The sequence below is a fragment of the Condylura cristata genome, unplaced genomic scaffold (assembly GCF_000260355.1).
Source record: "Condylura cristata isolate star-nosed mole 26May11 unplaced genomic scaffold, ConCri1.0 scaffold00006, whole genome shotgun sequence".
NCBI lineage: Eukaryota > Metazoa > Chordata > Mammalia > Eulipotyphla > Talpidae > Condylura > Condylura cristata.
The window spans coordinates 65,647,449-65,665,078 of NW_004567107.1; the positions used below are offsets into that span (position 1 = coordinate 65,647,449).

Here is a 17,630-nt window from a genome sequence, read left to right on the forward strand (position 1 = left end):
CATTCCTTTCTCTAAGGTCGTGGGCTATGTTGCAGCTAGACTCTGTCTGGGGGCTCTGGAGACTTTCTCATTTGGCTCTGCCCAGTAAACCTGAGTCAGGAAGGCATTAGCATGTGGTTGGCCCCATTACACAGGGTGCATTGGAACGTGTGGGATTCTGTGCCAGCCCTGGTGATTGGCTCTTTGTTGTCAAATCCTTTGGCTAGGCTGTGCTCGCCACTGGACACAGTGAAAACACACCCCTAAGTTATATCATGTGCTCTGGCCATGTGTGATCGGGTAGGTAGCATCCAGATTGCACTGTGGATTTCGGAACATCTCCATCTCCAGAAGTTGGAATTACACTGATCTATACGACAGTCTCTCGGAAGCTGCTCATTCAGGCAGCAACACATTATCTTCCCTCAGGATCCACACTTTTGAGATCATTGGCTCAGGCACCACGTTTCACTACTCACAGTTAGGTGATTTTTGCAAGTTGAAAATTGATGTAAGTTCCTGTAGGACCACACTCAGGAATGCCTGTGTGGCTACACCATTGCCTAGAAGGAAAGTCCATCTTAATATCTGCAGAGGAACCCTTCATTACTTTTTCTTCCGTCTCCCCCTTTTCAAGCTTCTTAAGTTAGGCATTCCTTGTGACCTAGCCCATATTGCTGGCCTTTTTCCTTGTTTATTTCCGTTAGCCACTTCTGATTGCAGTCAAGCACTCACTCACTGTTGGCAATTCTTCTGAACCTTGATCGTGCCACTAAAAATGTGGAAATCCAACTTACGAACTAGTTCAAGGCCGCATCTGCAGTGCCTTCTTTGTGGGGCCACTCACCTTCCATGTTGTCTTGATAGTCTTACCTCCCGCACCAGGTGGACTTTTTGAAGATAGATGGTGGTGGCAGTTTTTTAAGTCAATGAAACCTCTGACGTTCCCCAGAACAAGAGGGGAAGAGGTGCTGTATGACTTCCCAGACTAGGTTGCAAAAGGCAGAGGAACTTATGGCTGGTTTGTTGGAACACTAGCTGGTAGCTCCTTAGCACCATGTAAAAAAATGACCACCTTGAGCTCTCCAGGCTTTGAAGAAGGCCAAACAAGCCAAGAAGACCCTGAAATTGTGCAAAGGGATGTCTAGAGTATTCCAGCTTCTCCCTGGCTCAGTGTGAGTCATTGACTGCCTGCCTGCAGCTGTGAAGTGAGCTTTCCCAAACTCGTGGCCCACAGAAACCACAAGAAAGAGTTGAGGGGCCCTCCCTGGTGGTGTAACAGGTTAAAGCACAGCACTATGAGGCTACCACAGCCACTGCAGCAAAGAGCTGGATCCCCGGCCAGGGTGGGTGACCCACATGTTCTCCTGACCCACCTGCTACTTTCTCCAGCAGTGTATTTCAGTCATTCAGCCTATTCTGCTTCCCATTCTGTCTCTGGTGAATCTTCTCACTCCCGTGCCTCTGACCTGTACCCCAGTTCTGTATGTATAAATAAATCTTTTAAAAAAAAAATTATAGAGTTGGGAGCCTCTTGAGTTTTGTGGAGCTTTGCTATCTTGGGAATTGTTTCTCCATGTCTCCATTACCCATATGGACTAAATAAAGAGGAGGGATTTGGCCATGAGCTCAGAGAGTGTTCACCATTTAGTTTCAGACTTCTTTTTTAGGGCCACTGTGCTATTTATGTCAAATTTTAGAAGTTACATAATGGCTTTATTCATCAGATTGTTTTGGTTGAGAAAGTAGCACTAGATATATTAAAGAAATACTAGGACCTTCATAAGTAATGCATCCATACAGATCTCTTTTAGGAAGGGGAATGCTTTTTTAGTTAGAACAAAACAAAATACAAAGAAACCCTCAAGATTTTCACAAGGAATGTTTTTATTTTTTTCTCTCCATAATTTGACTCAGAACAGTAATATAAAGATATTTACATTAGAATAAATTAAGGTTATGTAATAATTATATTGGAATATATTAGGCTTTTCAGGAATTTAATAAAAACAGAATTGGTTTTAGACTCAGTATCCTCCTTCCACATACTTAGTGTAAAACTTGGCAGCAGTGCAGCCTTCTGACCTGCAGAGAGGTTACAGGTCCCACCAAGCAACTTGATGCCCCTTTATAGCACACCGTTTGCCCCAGACAATGGTGACCAAGAAACCAACTTCCTTCCCGGAGATTGCCATGGAGTGTTGCGATAGATGACCAGGACCTGGAGATAATTTCAGGGTTCTAGGAATCAACCAATCTACCTTCTTCACATTAACCCGGCAGGGAGTTAAGTTTACTTGATTCCTTCATGTAGTTTTATATGCTAACACTGAAATGTGTTACAGAAACCTTCAGATTTTCCTAAAATAACATCTGAAAAACATACACATGCTTTTTAGATCATCTGAGAGTACTCAGAAAACCTGCCACTAGACCAAAAATTATATTGGCAAAATCTTCACCGCATAGAGGACTATTTGATTAAATTCTTACTAAAGCTTCTGGTAGCTTAGAGCAAACTAACATACTCAAGCTTTTTGAAAGTTTTTGAGAGACGGTGTGGCTTAGCAAAACATAACACAGAGCAAACTGGGATCAAACCCTATCTCTGTCTCAAAAACTCACTAGCCACAAAGATGTAGGCACATTAACTCTTACCTTAGACTTCTATGAAATGAGAATTAAAACACCTACCTCACAGTTGGTGAGAATTTAGAATGCATATGAAGCACCCAGTTCGGAGTGTGGCATAGAGTAGGCACTTAAATAGTAACAGTAGTATTCCTTTCAGGTTGCAACTGCTAGCAAGAACACTATCTTAATTTTATCTAATTTTTTTTTTCTTTTGTGTAGAAAAATTGAGGTGTAGGCCAGAGGTACAGGGGATGAGAGGATTCACCAGAGACTAGACAGGAGAGGTCTGCTGCGCCATATGTGGGTCACCTCTCTGACTTGGGATCAAACTGAACGCAGGCTGCAGTGGTGATAGGTGATAGCATTGAGTTTTAACTCCTAGGCCACTGGGAAGGCCCAGACACTACCTTGATATATGTAAAAGCACACTTATTTAGCCAGGATCCAGTCACATGAACACACACTGCTTTAGTTGATACTTCAGAGTCATAATGCCACATAGTAAGAAATGCTGTTGAAGGGAGAGATACTTGCTTTTCAGCAGCAAAGATCCTTTTGAGACAAGTGATCACCTTTCAGAGACTAAGTCCTAGTAGCCTTTTGCTGTCCATAAGTGATAAGGACAAGATCATTAAAGCCACAGTAATTCTGATCCCAATTCTAACTTTATTCACAGGTTCTGCTAATAATAGTAATAAAATAACATTTCAACAAATAACATTTGGGGGTTACTGATGTCCAGTTTCTTGATTGTGCTAATGGTTTCACAGGTATATACATATGTCAAAGGTTATCAAATTGTATGCTGTTAAAACATCTCAATAAAGTTGTTTTAAAAAAAAACTTGAGCCTTTCATGGTGAGATTCCTGCTCCCTGACTGGATCCCTTTCTGCAGTCTATTTAGGGTCAGAGAAGGATGGAATATTAACCCACACTCCAGGTCAACCTTATATGCTGAGGAAGGTACATCTAGTCAGCAGTGCTCTAAGGCTTCCTGGTCTGTTGCTGTAGCTATTTTTGGCACAGAAAACTGGTACTTAGGTAGTATGGGCTGAAATAACCCCAGAACGAGCAGCATCTACAAAAAATGGGGCTTGAGAAAGGCGATTTTGGAAGAGGCAACAAAAAGCAAAAATTTCCCTGCCAAAATTGCCTGCCAAATACCAAATTTGCTTTTTAAGAAAAACTCGTCTAAAAGAACCTGAATCCATGAAGGCGTGCTCAAGTCTTGGTCCATGTCCACTCTAGGGAGGCCTAGTAGATCCTGCGGGTTGTGTAGTCCAGAACCATACTGGCAGCACCGAGCAGGGCGGGATCAACCAAATCCGAGGCCACTACGTCTACATCCTGAACAGAGGGGAGGGCTTGCTGGCGGATGACATCCTTGACGATGTGAATATAGTGACCGGCCAGGACTCCAGAGAGGATGACAAGGGAAGGATTCATGGTATGGAGGATGTTCACAACCCCGAGACCCAAGGCTGTTCCAGCTACAGGAACACAAGACATAAGTTTTAGGGAGAGCATCAAAAGCAAAATGCCAAAGGGGGAAAAGAGCCCACCATTGGCAACAGTTACGTCCACTCACACAGATGTTGGTGACTTAATATGAGCAAAAAGAATCCTGTGATATGAAATCCTTTGAAATGAAAAACTCGGTGGCAAATTTGTATACTATATGGTCTCAACCATGTAAAAAACGGACTGGAAGAAAATGTTAGTAAGTGATAGATCTCCAAAAGGCAAAACTCAAAGTGATACTTTCTTTTTCCTATAGTTACCTAAATTTTCTATAAAACGAACAAAGAGCTTTTTAATAGTTGAGAAACCTTCTCAAAGGCAGTGCTGCTGAACACCTTGAATGCAACTGCCTTTCTCTCTCAATTAGTAGAAAAATACTTCTGAACAGACATTGCAGAGCACTGGTCCTGAGGGAAGCGGGGAATCTGTGAGCCCATCCCGGAGCCACACACCTGTTCTCAAGATGCTCTGGGCCTTCACGTTGCCAAGTTTTGCTGCTTGGATGAGATGGAGCGCACCCACCGCTTCATCTTTTGGCACTGACATCCCTTCCACCAAGAGCAGGTCTTCTGTTTGATCAGAGGAAGGAGAAGCAGTCATTCATGAGCTGTGGCAACCCTATGGGAAGGCCAAGCTTTAAATTGTGCCGGCTGGCAGCAAGACCCTAAGGGTGACTGTTCGTTTTCACATCTGTAAATTTTTTTTTTTTAACATTCATATACCCACATGCGTCCCTAAAGGTCTTGGCGGCCAGAGGTCACCTAGAACTTCCCACCAATGCTATCAAATTTCCAACTCTGAGCAGCGCCTTCTAATCTTCTAGCTCTCTTGACTTTTCTTTCACACGAACAGTCAGTCATGTGCTTTCGGTCTGAGGTGTGATGTTGCGTTACTAATGCCCCACAGCCTGGGCAGAAAGGGACAGCCTAAGGGTCAGACACTACCTGAACTCTGCCTCTGGCCCTGCCAAACCCTAGCTAGCTGCCCAATCCTGCCAGTATACATTGCCTCGGTGTCTCCTCTCCTCTACAAGAATGGGGCACTAAAAGCTACTGTAGCAGGATTATTTCGTGGGTTAATAGTACCCGAAGTACCTCTTTTTTTTTTTTAAGTATTTTATGCTTACTGAACTGAGGTACAGAGACAAAGTGGGTAGCAGAACAGGCAGAATGACAAAGTACACTGCTGGGGGGAGCAGCAGGCGAGACAGGAGAGGTCTGCTGTGCCATGTGGGTCATCTCCGGGGCAGGGACTGAACTTGCAGTGAAGTGGCCATGGCTTGGCTTAGCTTCGCAGTGCAGCACCAACCTGCTACGCCACCAGGGAGGGCACCAATACCCTAAGTACTATTTAGTGCTGGTTCAGGTACATACTAAACAGTAGTATTTTTCTTGCTGTCTATATTTCTTGTCTTTCTACCAGTCACCAACCCTCTTCATCTGCTATTATAGCAGGTGGGGGAAAATTTCAGCCATACAGAATGCTGCTTAGGCACCAACCAGTGTCCTGTGTTTCTGGGCCCTGACAGCTGCCCTGGCCCACTCTTCCCCATTCTTCTACTTCATTGCTCTTCTATGCCCTCATCTCTTCACAACCCTACTCCCACTATCACTCCCAAGCAGTTTTGGAATTTCTGATATCTTAAAGAACCACCTCAGGTAGGAATGTACAGACACTATACATTTGCACACCTTTGTTTCCTCTTTCCCTTGCTTGGGCCCTCTACCTGCTGGGCTTTCGGCTCAGCTCTTCCCACCTCTTCAGGGACCTTACTAGGACCTGACTACACATTCTTGCCTTTATTCTTAAGCTTCACTTCCAGTACTACTGTCTCCTTACCACTGGTCATGTGCACGAATTCCATGTCCTTAAAGCATGTCTTCTCTCTTACTCAGTATCATATAAGTCTTCTGTTTTAGGTGTCTGTCTGAATTTCATGCATTTGCTCCCAAGGTAGTTGCTTGTTGGGGGTAAGAAAAACCCATCTTGTTCTTTTTATAGACAGTATACTAATAATGTATCTGTGGCATTGAAGTTTCAAAGGATGGGATAATTGAGAAAATGTCTGAACAATCTTCTAAGGCAGCGATAAAAACAAGCATTGTTTTTTAGGGGTTCAAATGATGCAATCATGGCCAAGCTAAAGAATTTTCCTAACTTTATCTTCCTGATAAGTAGCATTTCATATTTTCCTCCTTAAAACATTACCCCTTTTGGCTTCTGTGACCATCCCCTTGCCTGTTTATCCCTGAACTTCCAATGTTAATATTTCCCAGAATTCGATGCATCCTCAACTCTTGCCTCATTTTTAGGAGCATTACCACCTCAAAGCTTTTGATGCCCAATCCCTGCTGCTAGTCCTCACATCTCTCTTGAGCACCAGATCCTGGTTGCAGCTACCTACTTCACATTTCCTGTGTAGGAAGGTCCCACAGGCTCCCAATCATCATCTCCCATCAAAACCTGCACCTTGTCTTACATTCCCCACCTTAAGCTGTGCACTTAGAAAACTGGCATCACCCTAGAGTTGTCCCACCTAAAAGTTATCCTCCATTTACTCCCAGAAAATGAAGTTAAAACTTAGTGAAAAACCCAAGATTCAGGTCTGATCATGACTTTCTCCCAACTTTTTCAATGGCTTCTCCATTTAACTGCTGGTTCTGACTTCCCCCTTGTCATGCTGCATCCTGCCAGGGCCTTAACGCACCAGCACCAGTGTTCCCAGGCTTCAGAGCACCCTCTTGCTCATTCAAGCCAATTCTATTTACTCTCTTGACTCTCGGGACAGTTCAGTGCTTCAGTGTGAGGGAGGCCCACTTTTCCTCTAGGGAGCTAAAAGTCCTGACTTCAGTGTTCAGCCGTCTTTGGTACTTGTACTTGACCACTATTTGGCCATTCAATTCCTCAGGAAAAAGAAACTAACCATCATGTAGCTTTTTTGCTTCTCTCTGCAAGGCCATTCCAGAGGCATAGGCTTCAATACAGCCATGGCTTCCACAGGAACAGTCAGGGCCATCCAGGGACACAACAAGGTGGCCAAGTTCTGCTGCACAGAAAGAACTCCCATGGATCAGTTCGTGCTGATGGATGATCCCACCGCCAATTCCTGTAGTGAGAGACAGCAATCATCGAGAAGGTTTTTCACCCAGTGTAGAAAACTGTGCTATGACAGTGCCTCATCTGCTCAGCAAAGCTTTGGAATGTAAAGTTCAGATAATGCCTGTTTTCCTAGACAATGGAAAATTAAGTACCACAACTTTACTTGGAATCATCTCAGATGGAAATCTTTTTATGCTGCATCACATCTGCTTAGCTCATTCTGCTTTTAACCATGACTCTGTCAATATGAACATCAATGGCTGGCTCTTGTCATGGAGTTTAGAAGTTACCAAGTAATAAAGGGCATTTTGCCTTAGAAAGCTCTCCTTTCTAGAGTTGTCATGCTTTTTATGGCACTTATTTCTCAACTCCCATTGGAGCTAAGCAAGTTAAGAAATGAGCTAGAAAATTATATCCATGCTTGCTAAAACTGTCTGAAGATTAAGACGCAGTGCTGACCTTAAACGTGAGGTGGCATAATGCACAGTTCAAATCGTGAACATTTTGAAGTTAGGTATATCTGCAACTAGTGCTGGCTTGAGCACTTACTAGTTGAGTCTTTTCCCTTATTTGAAAAGCAAATTGAGACATTGGCAAAAACTGCAGAGTAGGAATGCTGAAAGCCCATACCTTCACTGAAACAATGAATAAATTGTCAAATATCATCATCTTTTTGTGAACCTTGGAAACCAAAAGTTTATGACAACCAGGGGAACTGTTACATCAAGGAAAAAAACAGCTGAATCTTAACAGAACTTCTGTTCTTATTTTCTGTTCTTATCACCCACTCCCCAGTGACCTTGAACAGCCCACTTCCCCTGTCAGGCTGTAGTACTGCATGGAATTGGACAAATCTTACTCTCAAAGAACTGTTATTGTTCTGACCCACTTGGTGGCTCCTAGTCATCTGAGTGGACTCAACTCCTATCTCGCCTACCTCAGAACTCTCCCAGGGCATTTGTCAAAAACATTTAAAGGCCAAAAATATTTATAGGTATCTGCCTTGGTCAGTGGGGCAAACAATAGACAAGACTAGCCAAAAAGGCTGAGAGGGAAAGCTGGAGAGTAATTCTGACGCGCTCCCATGGATTTAGGTGGCCACACATGTGCCCAGGGCAGAGCACATGCAGGCCTGAAGTGCTCAGGGTAGCTCCGCCTCAGGCTCCTGAGCAGGCTTGTCTTACTCCTCTTACCTGTGCCTGTGATCAGTGTCACAAAGTTTTCCAGACCCTTTCCTTGGCCAAATTTCCTTTCTGCCAGGGCAGCACAATTGCCATCATTGTCTACCCACACAGGGAGATGCAAAGTGTCAGAGAGGGGAGTTCTGAGGTCCACAGAGTTCCACTCTTGAATCAGCTTGGTTGAATGTAGCACAATTCCTTCTCGAGGATTCACACGACCACCAGTGGAAATGCCTGAGCTCCACCATAAACACAGGGAAAAATAATTGAAGAGCAATATTAGAAAAAAGTGCCAACTTTCTGGGCTAAGAACACAGTTCATCCAAGATCTCCTAAAGAAACATTGCACCAAGGACTGCAAGGAAATGTCAGGCAGTTCTGAATTAAATCTGTAGATTGCTACAGATTTATAATAACATGAATGGTATTCACATAATGCTCATGTGGTATCCCAGGAACTACCTATTCTTGGGGCCTAGAGACAGGAACTGGAGTCATCTTTATACAGAATGGTGACCTGCTGTTCAGTCATGCACTGGAACTCAGCAATCATTAAAAATGCCATTTGTTAGATAATGTAATTTGTAATCTCACCTACACCCAAAATTCTGCAGTTCAGTTTTACAGCTTCTGCTGCAGCTTCTACACACATCTGTAGGATCAAATTAATCCTTTCTTCATAGGTTTTAGGATTGAACTGAGTATACTTCTTAACTATTTCACCCTAAAAGAGAATAAACAAGATTCATCTCACTGGTGTTAGTTAAGGAGCATACAGGGAATCTTTTGACCTTTTTCATGATAAATTAGATACTGCCCTAGCACAGATTTAGACAACTGCTTAGAAAGGAAGCTACAGTCTGACTTGGGCCAGCCATAGGATAAGTCCTAGTAGATCCCTGGGAAGACAGCTGGGATATGGCTATTGAAGCAAATGACAACTCCACAGCCAAATGTGACAGATGTTGTTGCTTAACTACAAAGGCAACTAAATATATATCCTAGTGAAGCTTTACTCAGCGCATATAACTGAAGCCAGTAATGGTATGACAACAAGCTGACAGACATTGTTTTAAGTAATTTCAGTGTGTTGGAAAACTTAAACTCCCATTGAAATGTTAACTAGAATTATCTTAAATACAACGCTGACATTTGATAAACACTCAGTATTCCCATCTAATATATCTTCCAAGACTATATTTATATTGTACAATAGAGTTTTATAACTTACTTTATATAGATTACATAGTTTTTCTGGTTTAGGTTATTCTTAGAAGTTTTTGTTGTAGTTCTCAGTAGAATCTTGTTTTCACTATTTTATAATTAGTGAAGTTTTCTCCACTGGCAAGGGCTAAAGTATCACTCATGACTGTCATTCAAATAAACCTCAAGTTGTGCTTCTGGACTTCCCTGTGCATCAGAACTACCTGGTCAGCTCTGAACAAATACTAATGCCAGAGATTCAAATTTAACAAGCCTGGTGTGGGAGCCAGACAACTGTAAATTTTTTTTTAAGCTTCTAGGTAATGCTAATGTGCAGTCAAGGTTGATGCTTACCTAGAAAAAATGGAAATCTTTGTTGACAATTTTGTACAACTAGAAAGTTTTCAACAATTCCCAATCATTTATTCACTTCTCTTACTGATTTTACAAGTTTGTTAGTTTATTCATATTGTCTGCAAATATTTTTTGTTTTACTCTGTCCACATTTTGCTGTTTTGTTCTTGGCTTTAATCCCTCATCAGTCGCTTATAACTTAGATTGAACAATGTTGCCAAAAACATCCTTCTTTTCCTCTTGATTTTTATCACACAGCCTTAGGATCTCACCACTTACACATGGTGAACTGATATAGAACAGTTCATCTTTATGTAAAGATAACATTCTTCTATTGATATTTTTAAGTAGTATTTATAAAGGCGTTTTGGCTTCTTGAGAAAATTATGTTTTGACTTGCTTTGCTTTATTTGACCTAGACAATGTTGTGTTTACAATCCTTGCTAATTCTCAGGGACTGTTGAAACTTCATACTAAAATTTACAATACTTCAAATAAAAGAGTTTCCTGGTAGGTTTATTCTTCCTTAAGTTACCAGAGGTCATTCTAACATGTATAACTTAGTTTTTTCATCATGAAGCCTCTTTTAAACTCTCAAATTGTGGTGACGTTTTAGGTTAGAGATTGAGGATTTGCTGTATTCAATGTAAATCATTTTCTAGAGGAGATGCAATTATCCTTACCATTTGCAGACTCTTCTCCTAGTCATGGACTAATGAACATACTCTAATTCTCTAGCTGTTTTCAAGTACAGAGTTTCAGGTCTCCTGAGCCACAGATATCCTCTCTATTGCCTAAGAGGTCTCCCAAGTCTATTGTCTTGAACTCTGCACATTTTACTTCTCTGAAATGTTAACAGCAAAATAGTGAAAGTAATGAATCCAAAAGTCAATACCGCCCATAAATGATCACAAGCTCCTGTGCATGTTTCTAGACTTAACTTTCAACTATACTTTTAAAAATAAGTTACTCAGGCCCTCCATGTGGCGCAGCGGGTTAAAGCACAGCACTAAGGTGAAACCACTTCCACATGAGTTCGATTCCCGCCTGCCCCAGAGGCGACCATATGGCGTGGCAGACCTCTCCTGACCCGCCCGCTGCTCCCCTCAGCAGTGTACTTCGTCCATCTGCCTGTTCTGCTCCCCACTTTGTCTCCGGTGAAACCTCTCACCGCCCCTGACCCTCTGGCCTGTACCCCAGTTCTGTATGCACAAATAAATCTTTAAAAAAAAAAAAGTTACTCATACTGGATATAGAGTTAAAACTTTTAGGAGTTATTTTACCTTCATGCTGACTATTGCAACTCGGAGGTTCGTCCCGCCGAGATCAACAGCCAAGGCACTCAAAGTTTCAAGAATGTGGTCAATATCTTGAGAAATATTATCCTTCACAGGAGGAAAGCAGAATTTCTTTTGTAATGGCTCTTGAAGATCAATAGATTTGAGAAATTTCAAAATTCTTGGAACAGCATTTCCATCCCCATATATCTTTGAACTGCAATATCCAAAAAGTCTATTAAATTAATTGTTCCTTCCACACATATTAAATGACTTTGAGGACTTTTTATTAATGTAGCTGAACCATCAGGTAATAAGGTTTGTGCTTCTTCCTTTTAAAATAACATCTGAAGCTCTTCAACAAAATAGTAGCTAAGCACCTGAATAATGGCTAGTTCCAACAGATACACAGCTATTTCCAGCAGAGCTACCATTAACAAAATGCTGTGTCGTGAATTTTTTTTGTTGTTGTTACTAAGCCAATTTCAGAAATAACATACTTGGGGTGGTGAAAATTTTTGTCTTGTTTTGCTTTTTTTAGTTATTATTTATTATTTTTTTTTTAGTTTTTATCTTTATATTCGTGAGGGAAGAATGATTATTTTCAGAAAAAAATTTCAACTTCAGGGAAAGCTATTTAATTTGAAATAGAAAACAGGGTAGTCTAATTAAAATGCTGAACTAGACTTTTTATAGAAAATTAGTTACATCACTTTCTAATACTTAAGTTCAAAGTAGGCTAAGGAAGTATCTCCTAGCAGAAAGACTACATTAATTAAATGAGATAAGTACCAATTTATTCTCCATTGGAATCCTTTGGTAATAGGGTATGGCATTAGCAAGCTGTCACTAGCAGCTTAGGTCTCCTAGGGATGCAGATGTAAAGGATGATTAAACATTAATCAGAATTTGAAAATGGCAGCTGAGGCCATCTACCTTTTAAATTGCTTTAAAAATACATAGGGCATACACTCACCAAGGATATTGTTTACCAAACTGAAGTTGTAGCGCTTGCAATATTTTGTCTTTAGTGTCAGCGTCCCGGACATGAAGAACATTCTCCCCTAGGTAAATCCAGTAACATTACAATGGTTTGTAAGTAGGACTGTGCAAACAATAAAGACATTTGCAGTATGTTTTGCTCATAGTTAGCCCTGAAACCTCAAGAACTTCAAATACTATTTCTTTTAGAGAGACCATTTTTTTCTATTTTATACCTTTCAACAAAGTTTCCGTATCCACTAGTACTGTAAATCAAGTGTTGTGCACTGAAATACATAAGATTACTCTAGTATCCAGTTACCATTTATGTAGTGGTCTAGCATGTGTACTTTTTCAACCTGCCTGGCCTTCTATCCATTCAGCAGGCCAAGCTGGTCAGCTAGCCAGGCAGCTGTTTAGGCAGTCACTTTCTCTCCGTACAGTTTCTGACCAGTATGAGGGAGCAGCAAATACAGTGCAAATGGTTGGGTTGTTCAGCTGAACTGGCTAAGAGGAGAAATATTGAAGGGTGATAGCTAGAGGGAGCTAAGGAACCAATGGAGGGGTTATTTTTTGTTTTTCAGATGTGTGAGACAGACATGTTTAAATGTCAAGGAGGCTAAAGATAATGGAAAAGAAAGGATGGCTGATAGATCTCTGAAAAGACAGGAGGACTGGGAAACTTGTGTTAAGTAGAAAGCTGAACAGGAGACAGGCACACCTCCAATGTAAAGGGAAGAATGGACAGGAATGCGTTTATAAGTGTATGGCAGAAAGTACAGAAACTGCCTTTGACAAAGATCATGTTGCCAAACACTGTTCATTCACATCGTATTTGAACTCAGCAACTTACCATTTCCCTGAAACACTTTTCTGGGTTTTAAATCATACTCCTGGTCTTCTTCCTATCTCACTGGCAGTACCTTTTTAGTCCTTGACAACCCTTCCCTCACCAGAACTGTAAATATCAAAGGGCTCCAGAAACTGGTCGTAGGTTCCATTCTCCCTTATTTACATGTTCTCTCTGGGAAATGCCATTTAGTTCCTTAAAAAAAAACACACTATTGCATCTATTGCAGAGAGTACCATTATCCTCAGTATCCTTTCTCTACTAGTAACAGAATTTTTACCTGGGCATCTGATCACTCAGCTAACAACTATATTTTTCAGTTTCTTTTGTAGCTAGGCCTAACCCAGTGATTAAGTTCTATAGGATATGAGACTATTTGAACTTCCCAGTTAGACTTTTATTTATTTTTTATTGAATTCAATGAACTCCATTTTATATGCTGAACAATCTTGCCTAACTATAATGAATTTTAATGGTTAATGCTTGTTTAATATTGGTTTAATTTTACCACACATTTCACTTACTATGCTTTTCAAGGGAAGGACATCTTTCCCCTTCTTCCTTCAAAGTAGTTAACATATGGGCCTGGGCCCTCCATGGTGGTGCAGCGGGTTATAGCGCAGCACTGCAGGTCAACTGCAGACACCTCAGTGTGAGTTCAATCCCTGCCCCGGAGGAGATCCAGATGGCACAGTAGACCTCTCCTGACCCACCCGCTGCTCCCCTCAGCAGTGTACTTGTTGATCTGCCTGTTCTACTCCCCACTCTATCTCTGTTGAATCCTCTCACTGCCCCTGCACCTCTGGCCTGTGCCCCAGTTCTGTATGCATAAATAAATAAATCTTTAAAAAAAAATATATGGGCCTGACAGCAATAGCTGAAAAAACCATTAAGAAGATAAAAGGTAGCTAATGGAGGTGTCAAGATAACCTAATGTATGTAAGGTACTATTATTTTGGGCTTGTTGCAGCAGCCAGACTGATACCTTAACTAAACACCATCTGTATGCCAAATGACTCTCAAATTCCTCTCTCCAACTTGAACTCTCCCTGGAACTTATCTAGCTGCATACCTGCCATCTCCACTTTGACAGCTATTAGGCATCTCAAACTTACCATGACTATTAAAGAGCTCTTAATTCCAGTCCCTTCTAAATCTGCTTCTCCTTCAGCATCTTTCCTGTAGGCAAAGTGTACTCCCACTGCTCAATCCAAAGATGTAAGTTACTGTTGACTTCCTTTCACTACTCACATCTAAGCATCAGCCAAGTATTAGAAAAACCTCAATTCTAACTTTAATTATCTCTTAATGCTACTACATGGTTTAAGCCACTACATCTCATATGAACTGAAAAAAAAAAAAAAAACTCTTATCTGGTCCCTGCTTCCACCCTTGCCCTACCACACTCCATGCTCCATGTAGCAGCCAGAGTGACCTTTCCAGTGCATGTCAGTGTGTCATCAGTGTGTCATATTATCTCTTAAATAATCTCATTGAACTATTGCTCAGAAAAGACTTACACTGTTCTATATTTTTATGAAGGTCTACCTCCTTCTCTAACATCATCTTTTATCACATTTCCTCATGCCATTACTCTAGACCTACATTAGTCCTTTTGTTTCTCAAGCAGATCGAGTTTGTTCCTATCTTTAGGGCTCCACTTTGGCTGTTCCACTGCTCTTCTCTGAGCCTCATGTAGCTAACTCCTTGTCATTCAGATGTCAGGCTAAGTGCTCTATCTCTTAAAAGAAACCGTCCATCACACTGCCTTGTGTTGACACAACATATAGATATCCTGAGCTTTTTCTTTTCTGTTATCTGTCAACTCTCCCACTAGAGTAGAGAAAGGTACATTAAAGCTCAGCCCTTGTTACTCTAGTTTACTATCAAATCCTAAGCTAGCACATAGTGGGTACGTATTAAGGATTTTGAAGAAAACAAATTAATAAACTTGAAAGATTTCATTCAATGACTTCTATTTTCTCTGTGAAAAAGGGAGCGAAGTAATACTTTGTGAATGAAAGAATAGGAGATCTAAAGATAACATAAAAGTATGGTGGCAATTAGAAGAGCTGAGAAAGAGCACAGCTGGAACTGATATCCTGGATCCTGGACTTACTATTTTTTTTTCATTAACTACCTGTACTTTCTATTATCTACAGATATATATCTGTATGTTACTGTATTAGACTTGGACTAAGCTAATAACATGATCTAGCTCTGTCAGCAAATTAATTATTAATAATACTACGTATGTTTAAGTTTCTTAAGGGAGATTCTTGTTTAGAATTGCTATGCCCTGAAGTACTGAATAAAGAGACTCTTTACTGGGTCTAGTAAATGAAAGACTAGCATTTATATACTTATTACATGTTCAGCCACATTCTCTCCTAAACACAGCCATCAAAGGCCATAATTAAATTTTATAATAATTAGAATAAAATCATAGCTCTGATATTACAAAGACAATAAAAATATAAGTAGAGCCCTACAGTTTTTTTGTTTATCACCATGTGTGAATTACAGACTTTAGGTTACATTCATCATTAACTAACTCACTGGTTTATAAAAATATATACCAGGCAGTGCATACATACACACCATCTAATAATTCATGTTTATCAAGTATGGTCAATTGAAACATGCAAAAGTAATACCTGTTTCTCTTCCAATCTGACGTGTTCCTAGGTTGATCACAGGTGTTCCAAAAGCACCAACCTCACGTACCCCACAGCTGCTGTTCCCAATCATACAACCAGCATGGGCAACCAACTGTATAAACTGGTCAAATGGGACATGCTTAACTGCACGAAAATTGGGATGATGCTCAATGCCCTTTTTCCGCATCACTCGAACCATCTCTTTGCTTCCTGTGAAAATGAAGAGTCAACTGTTAAAAAAGTTTTGAGATAAGACATTGTCACTGCAAGTGTAGTCCCACTGAGAGGAATCTCCCTGTAAAAACTCGTACTGGATAATAGGGAAACAGTACTTTTAACTACTGATTTTTTTTTTTTTCCATAAAAGAACACCCAAAATAACCTGGTTAGCACTCTGCTTCAACTTCTCTATGAACATTAAACAGCAGCAGTTGGGACTTTCCGAACAGTACTGAGCAAATACTTTTTAGTCATGTCCTAGTAAATGCCTTCACCTTAAACAACAATTAAGAAGCTCAAGACAGGACAACAGTCTCTGTCTCTTAAGCAGTGTTCTCAAATTCCACACAGCAAGCTAGTCAGAGTACCTCTCCTTTAGCTATGCTCACATTTAGAGACAAGAGTTCAACTGCCTAACAACTGCCCATTGTACTAAGCTCTTTAGAGAATACAGATAGATTCTGATATGGTGGCTGATATTTTGTCCTAAATGAACGATTTTTAAAAAAATGTTACAAGTGTATGAGGGTAAGGCAATATTTAATTTTTAATTAATCTCACCTTTTTCCAAGCTACTGCCCACCATGGGAGGCAAATTTGCTAACCTGGCTGGTTAGAAGGCAGGCAGCAAACACAGTGCTCGCCAGTAGGCAGGATCACTGATTTAACAGAAGTTAGGCACGCATGTGTTTTCTTCTTAATTTTCTCCATGTGACAAGATAGGTACTAAACTCAGGATTTAATTCTCTAGAGCCAGTTTGGCCACTTTTCTTCTGCCAATACACGCCAGCCATCACTCATATGATGCCGTACATGGGATGCCAAGGTGTACTACTCCAAGATCTGCCCTTGGGCTTAGCTGAAAGCTGCTCTTTGGCTTTAAACCTAAACCACAAGAACTAATCTGTTTTTCAGAGAATCCCACATTGGGGAATCAGGGAATAGTGACGCCTTACTATTTTCCATTTGTCCCTTGTCTATATTTTATCAAAATCCATGTGAGGAGGAAGGCATTCCTTGGGCCATCTACTTTCACATGGGGAAATCTCCCTAATTCTAATGTGTATACAGTCAGGAAAAGTATATTAAAAATAAGAGTATCACTAACAATTAATACTGAATGATAATGATATAATTAAATTATAAATGTTTATATATAAATTTAAAGGATTAGAAAAAATATTAACATTTTTTGAAATTTGATACATTACCAGAATGAAATTGATTTGAGGAGGTCTTTTTTTTTTTTCTCTCAACTAAGCCTACTTTGCTTCCCTAATAGAAAAGAGATCAAAAAAACAATAAATAAGGAGGATTCTTTCAGAGTAAGATGGTGATACAATGCATTGCAGAGAAGGGGTCCTGCCTCCTTTAACCAAAAATAAAGCTTAACAGCGTAGCAATGAGTAGCATTAGCTAATAAACAACAGTTGAGAATTCTCCAATCGGAAGCCCTTCTCTGGTATTTCTCATTTATATCTCATATCCCCATTAAGATGATTAACCAGGTCAGGCTTGAGGGTTAACCCAAATCCGGGGATCCCAGATTTACACTGCTTAAACTCGATGACCTTAAAATATGTTGATAGTGGCCCTCCCTGGTGGCACAGCGGATTAAAGCACAACACTGAGAATCTAAAGCCGCTTCCTCATGAGTTTGATTCCCGCCTG

General features: G+C 40.6%; 1 protein-coding gene across 2 annotated transcripts in view; it reads right to left on the bottom strand.

Annotated features, from left to right (window-relative positions):
• Positions 1 to 2,930: 2,930 nt before the first annotated feature.
• The window catches only part of GNE (glucosamine (UDP-N-acetyl)-2-epimerase/N-acetylmannosamine kinase), a 50,067-nt gene continuing 35,367 nt past the window's right edge, over positions 2,931 to 17,630 (bottom strand). The window contains exons 5-12 of one of the 2 annotated variants that reach the window (XM_004677788.2): positions 15,738 to 15,950; positions 12,226 to 12,313; positions 11,256 to 11,466; positions 9,010 to 9,139; positions 8,428 to 8,649; positions 7,059 to 7,241; positions 4,588 to 4,704; positions 2,931 to 4,104 (exon numbers count right to left, since the gene is read on the bottom strand). In XM_004677788.2, coding sequence (XP_004677845.1) covers positions 3,869 to 4,104; positions 4,588 to 4,704; positions 7,059 to 7,241; positions 8,428 to 8,649; positions 9,010 to 9,139; positions 11,256 to 11,466; positions 12,226 to 12,313; positions 15,738 to 15,950 — 1,400 coding nt within the window. In that variant the 3' untranslated portion in view covers positions 2,931 to 3,868. The remainder of the gene's footprint in view (positions 4,105 to 4,587; positions 4,705 to 7,058; positions 7,242 to 8,427; positions 8,650 to 9,009; positions 9,140 to 11,255; positions 11,467 to 12,225; positions 12,314 to 15,737; positions 15,951 to 17,630) is intronic. The other variant, XM_012721548.1, reaches the window with a different exon arrangement.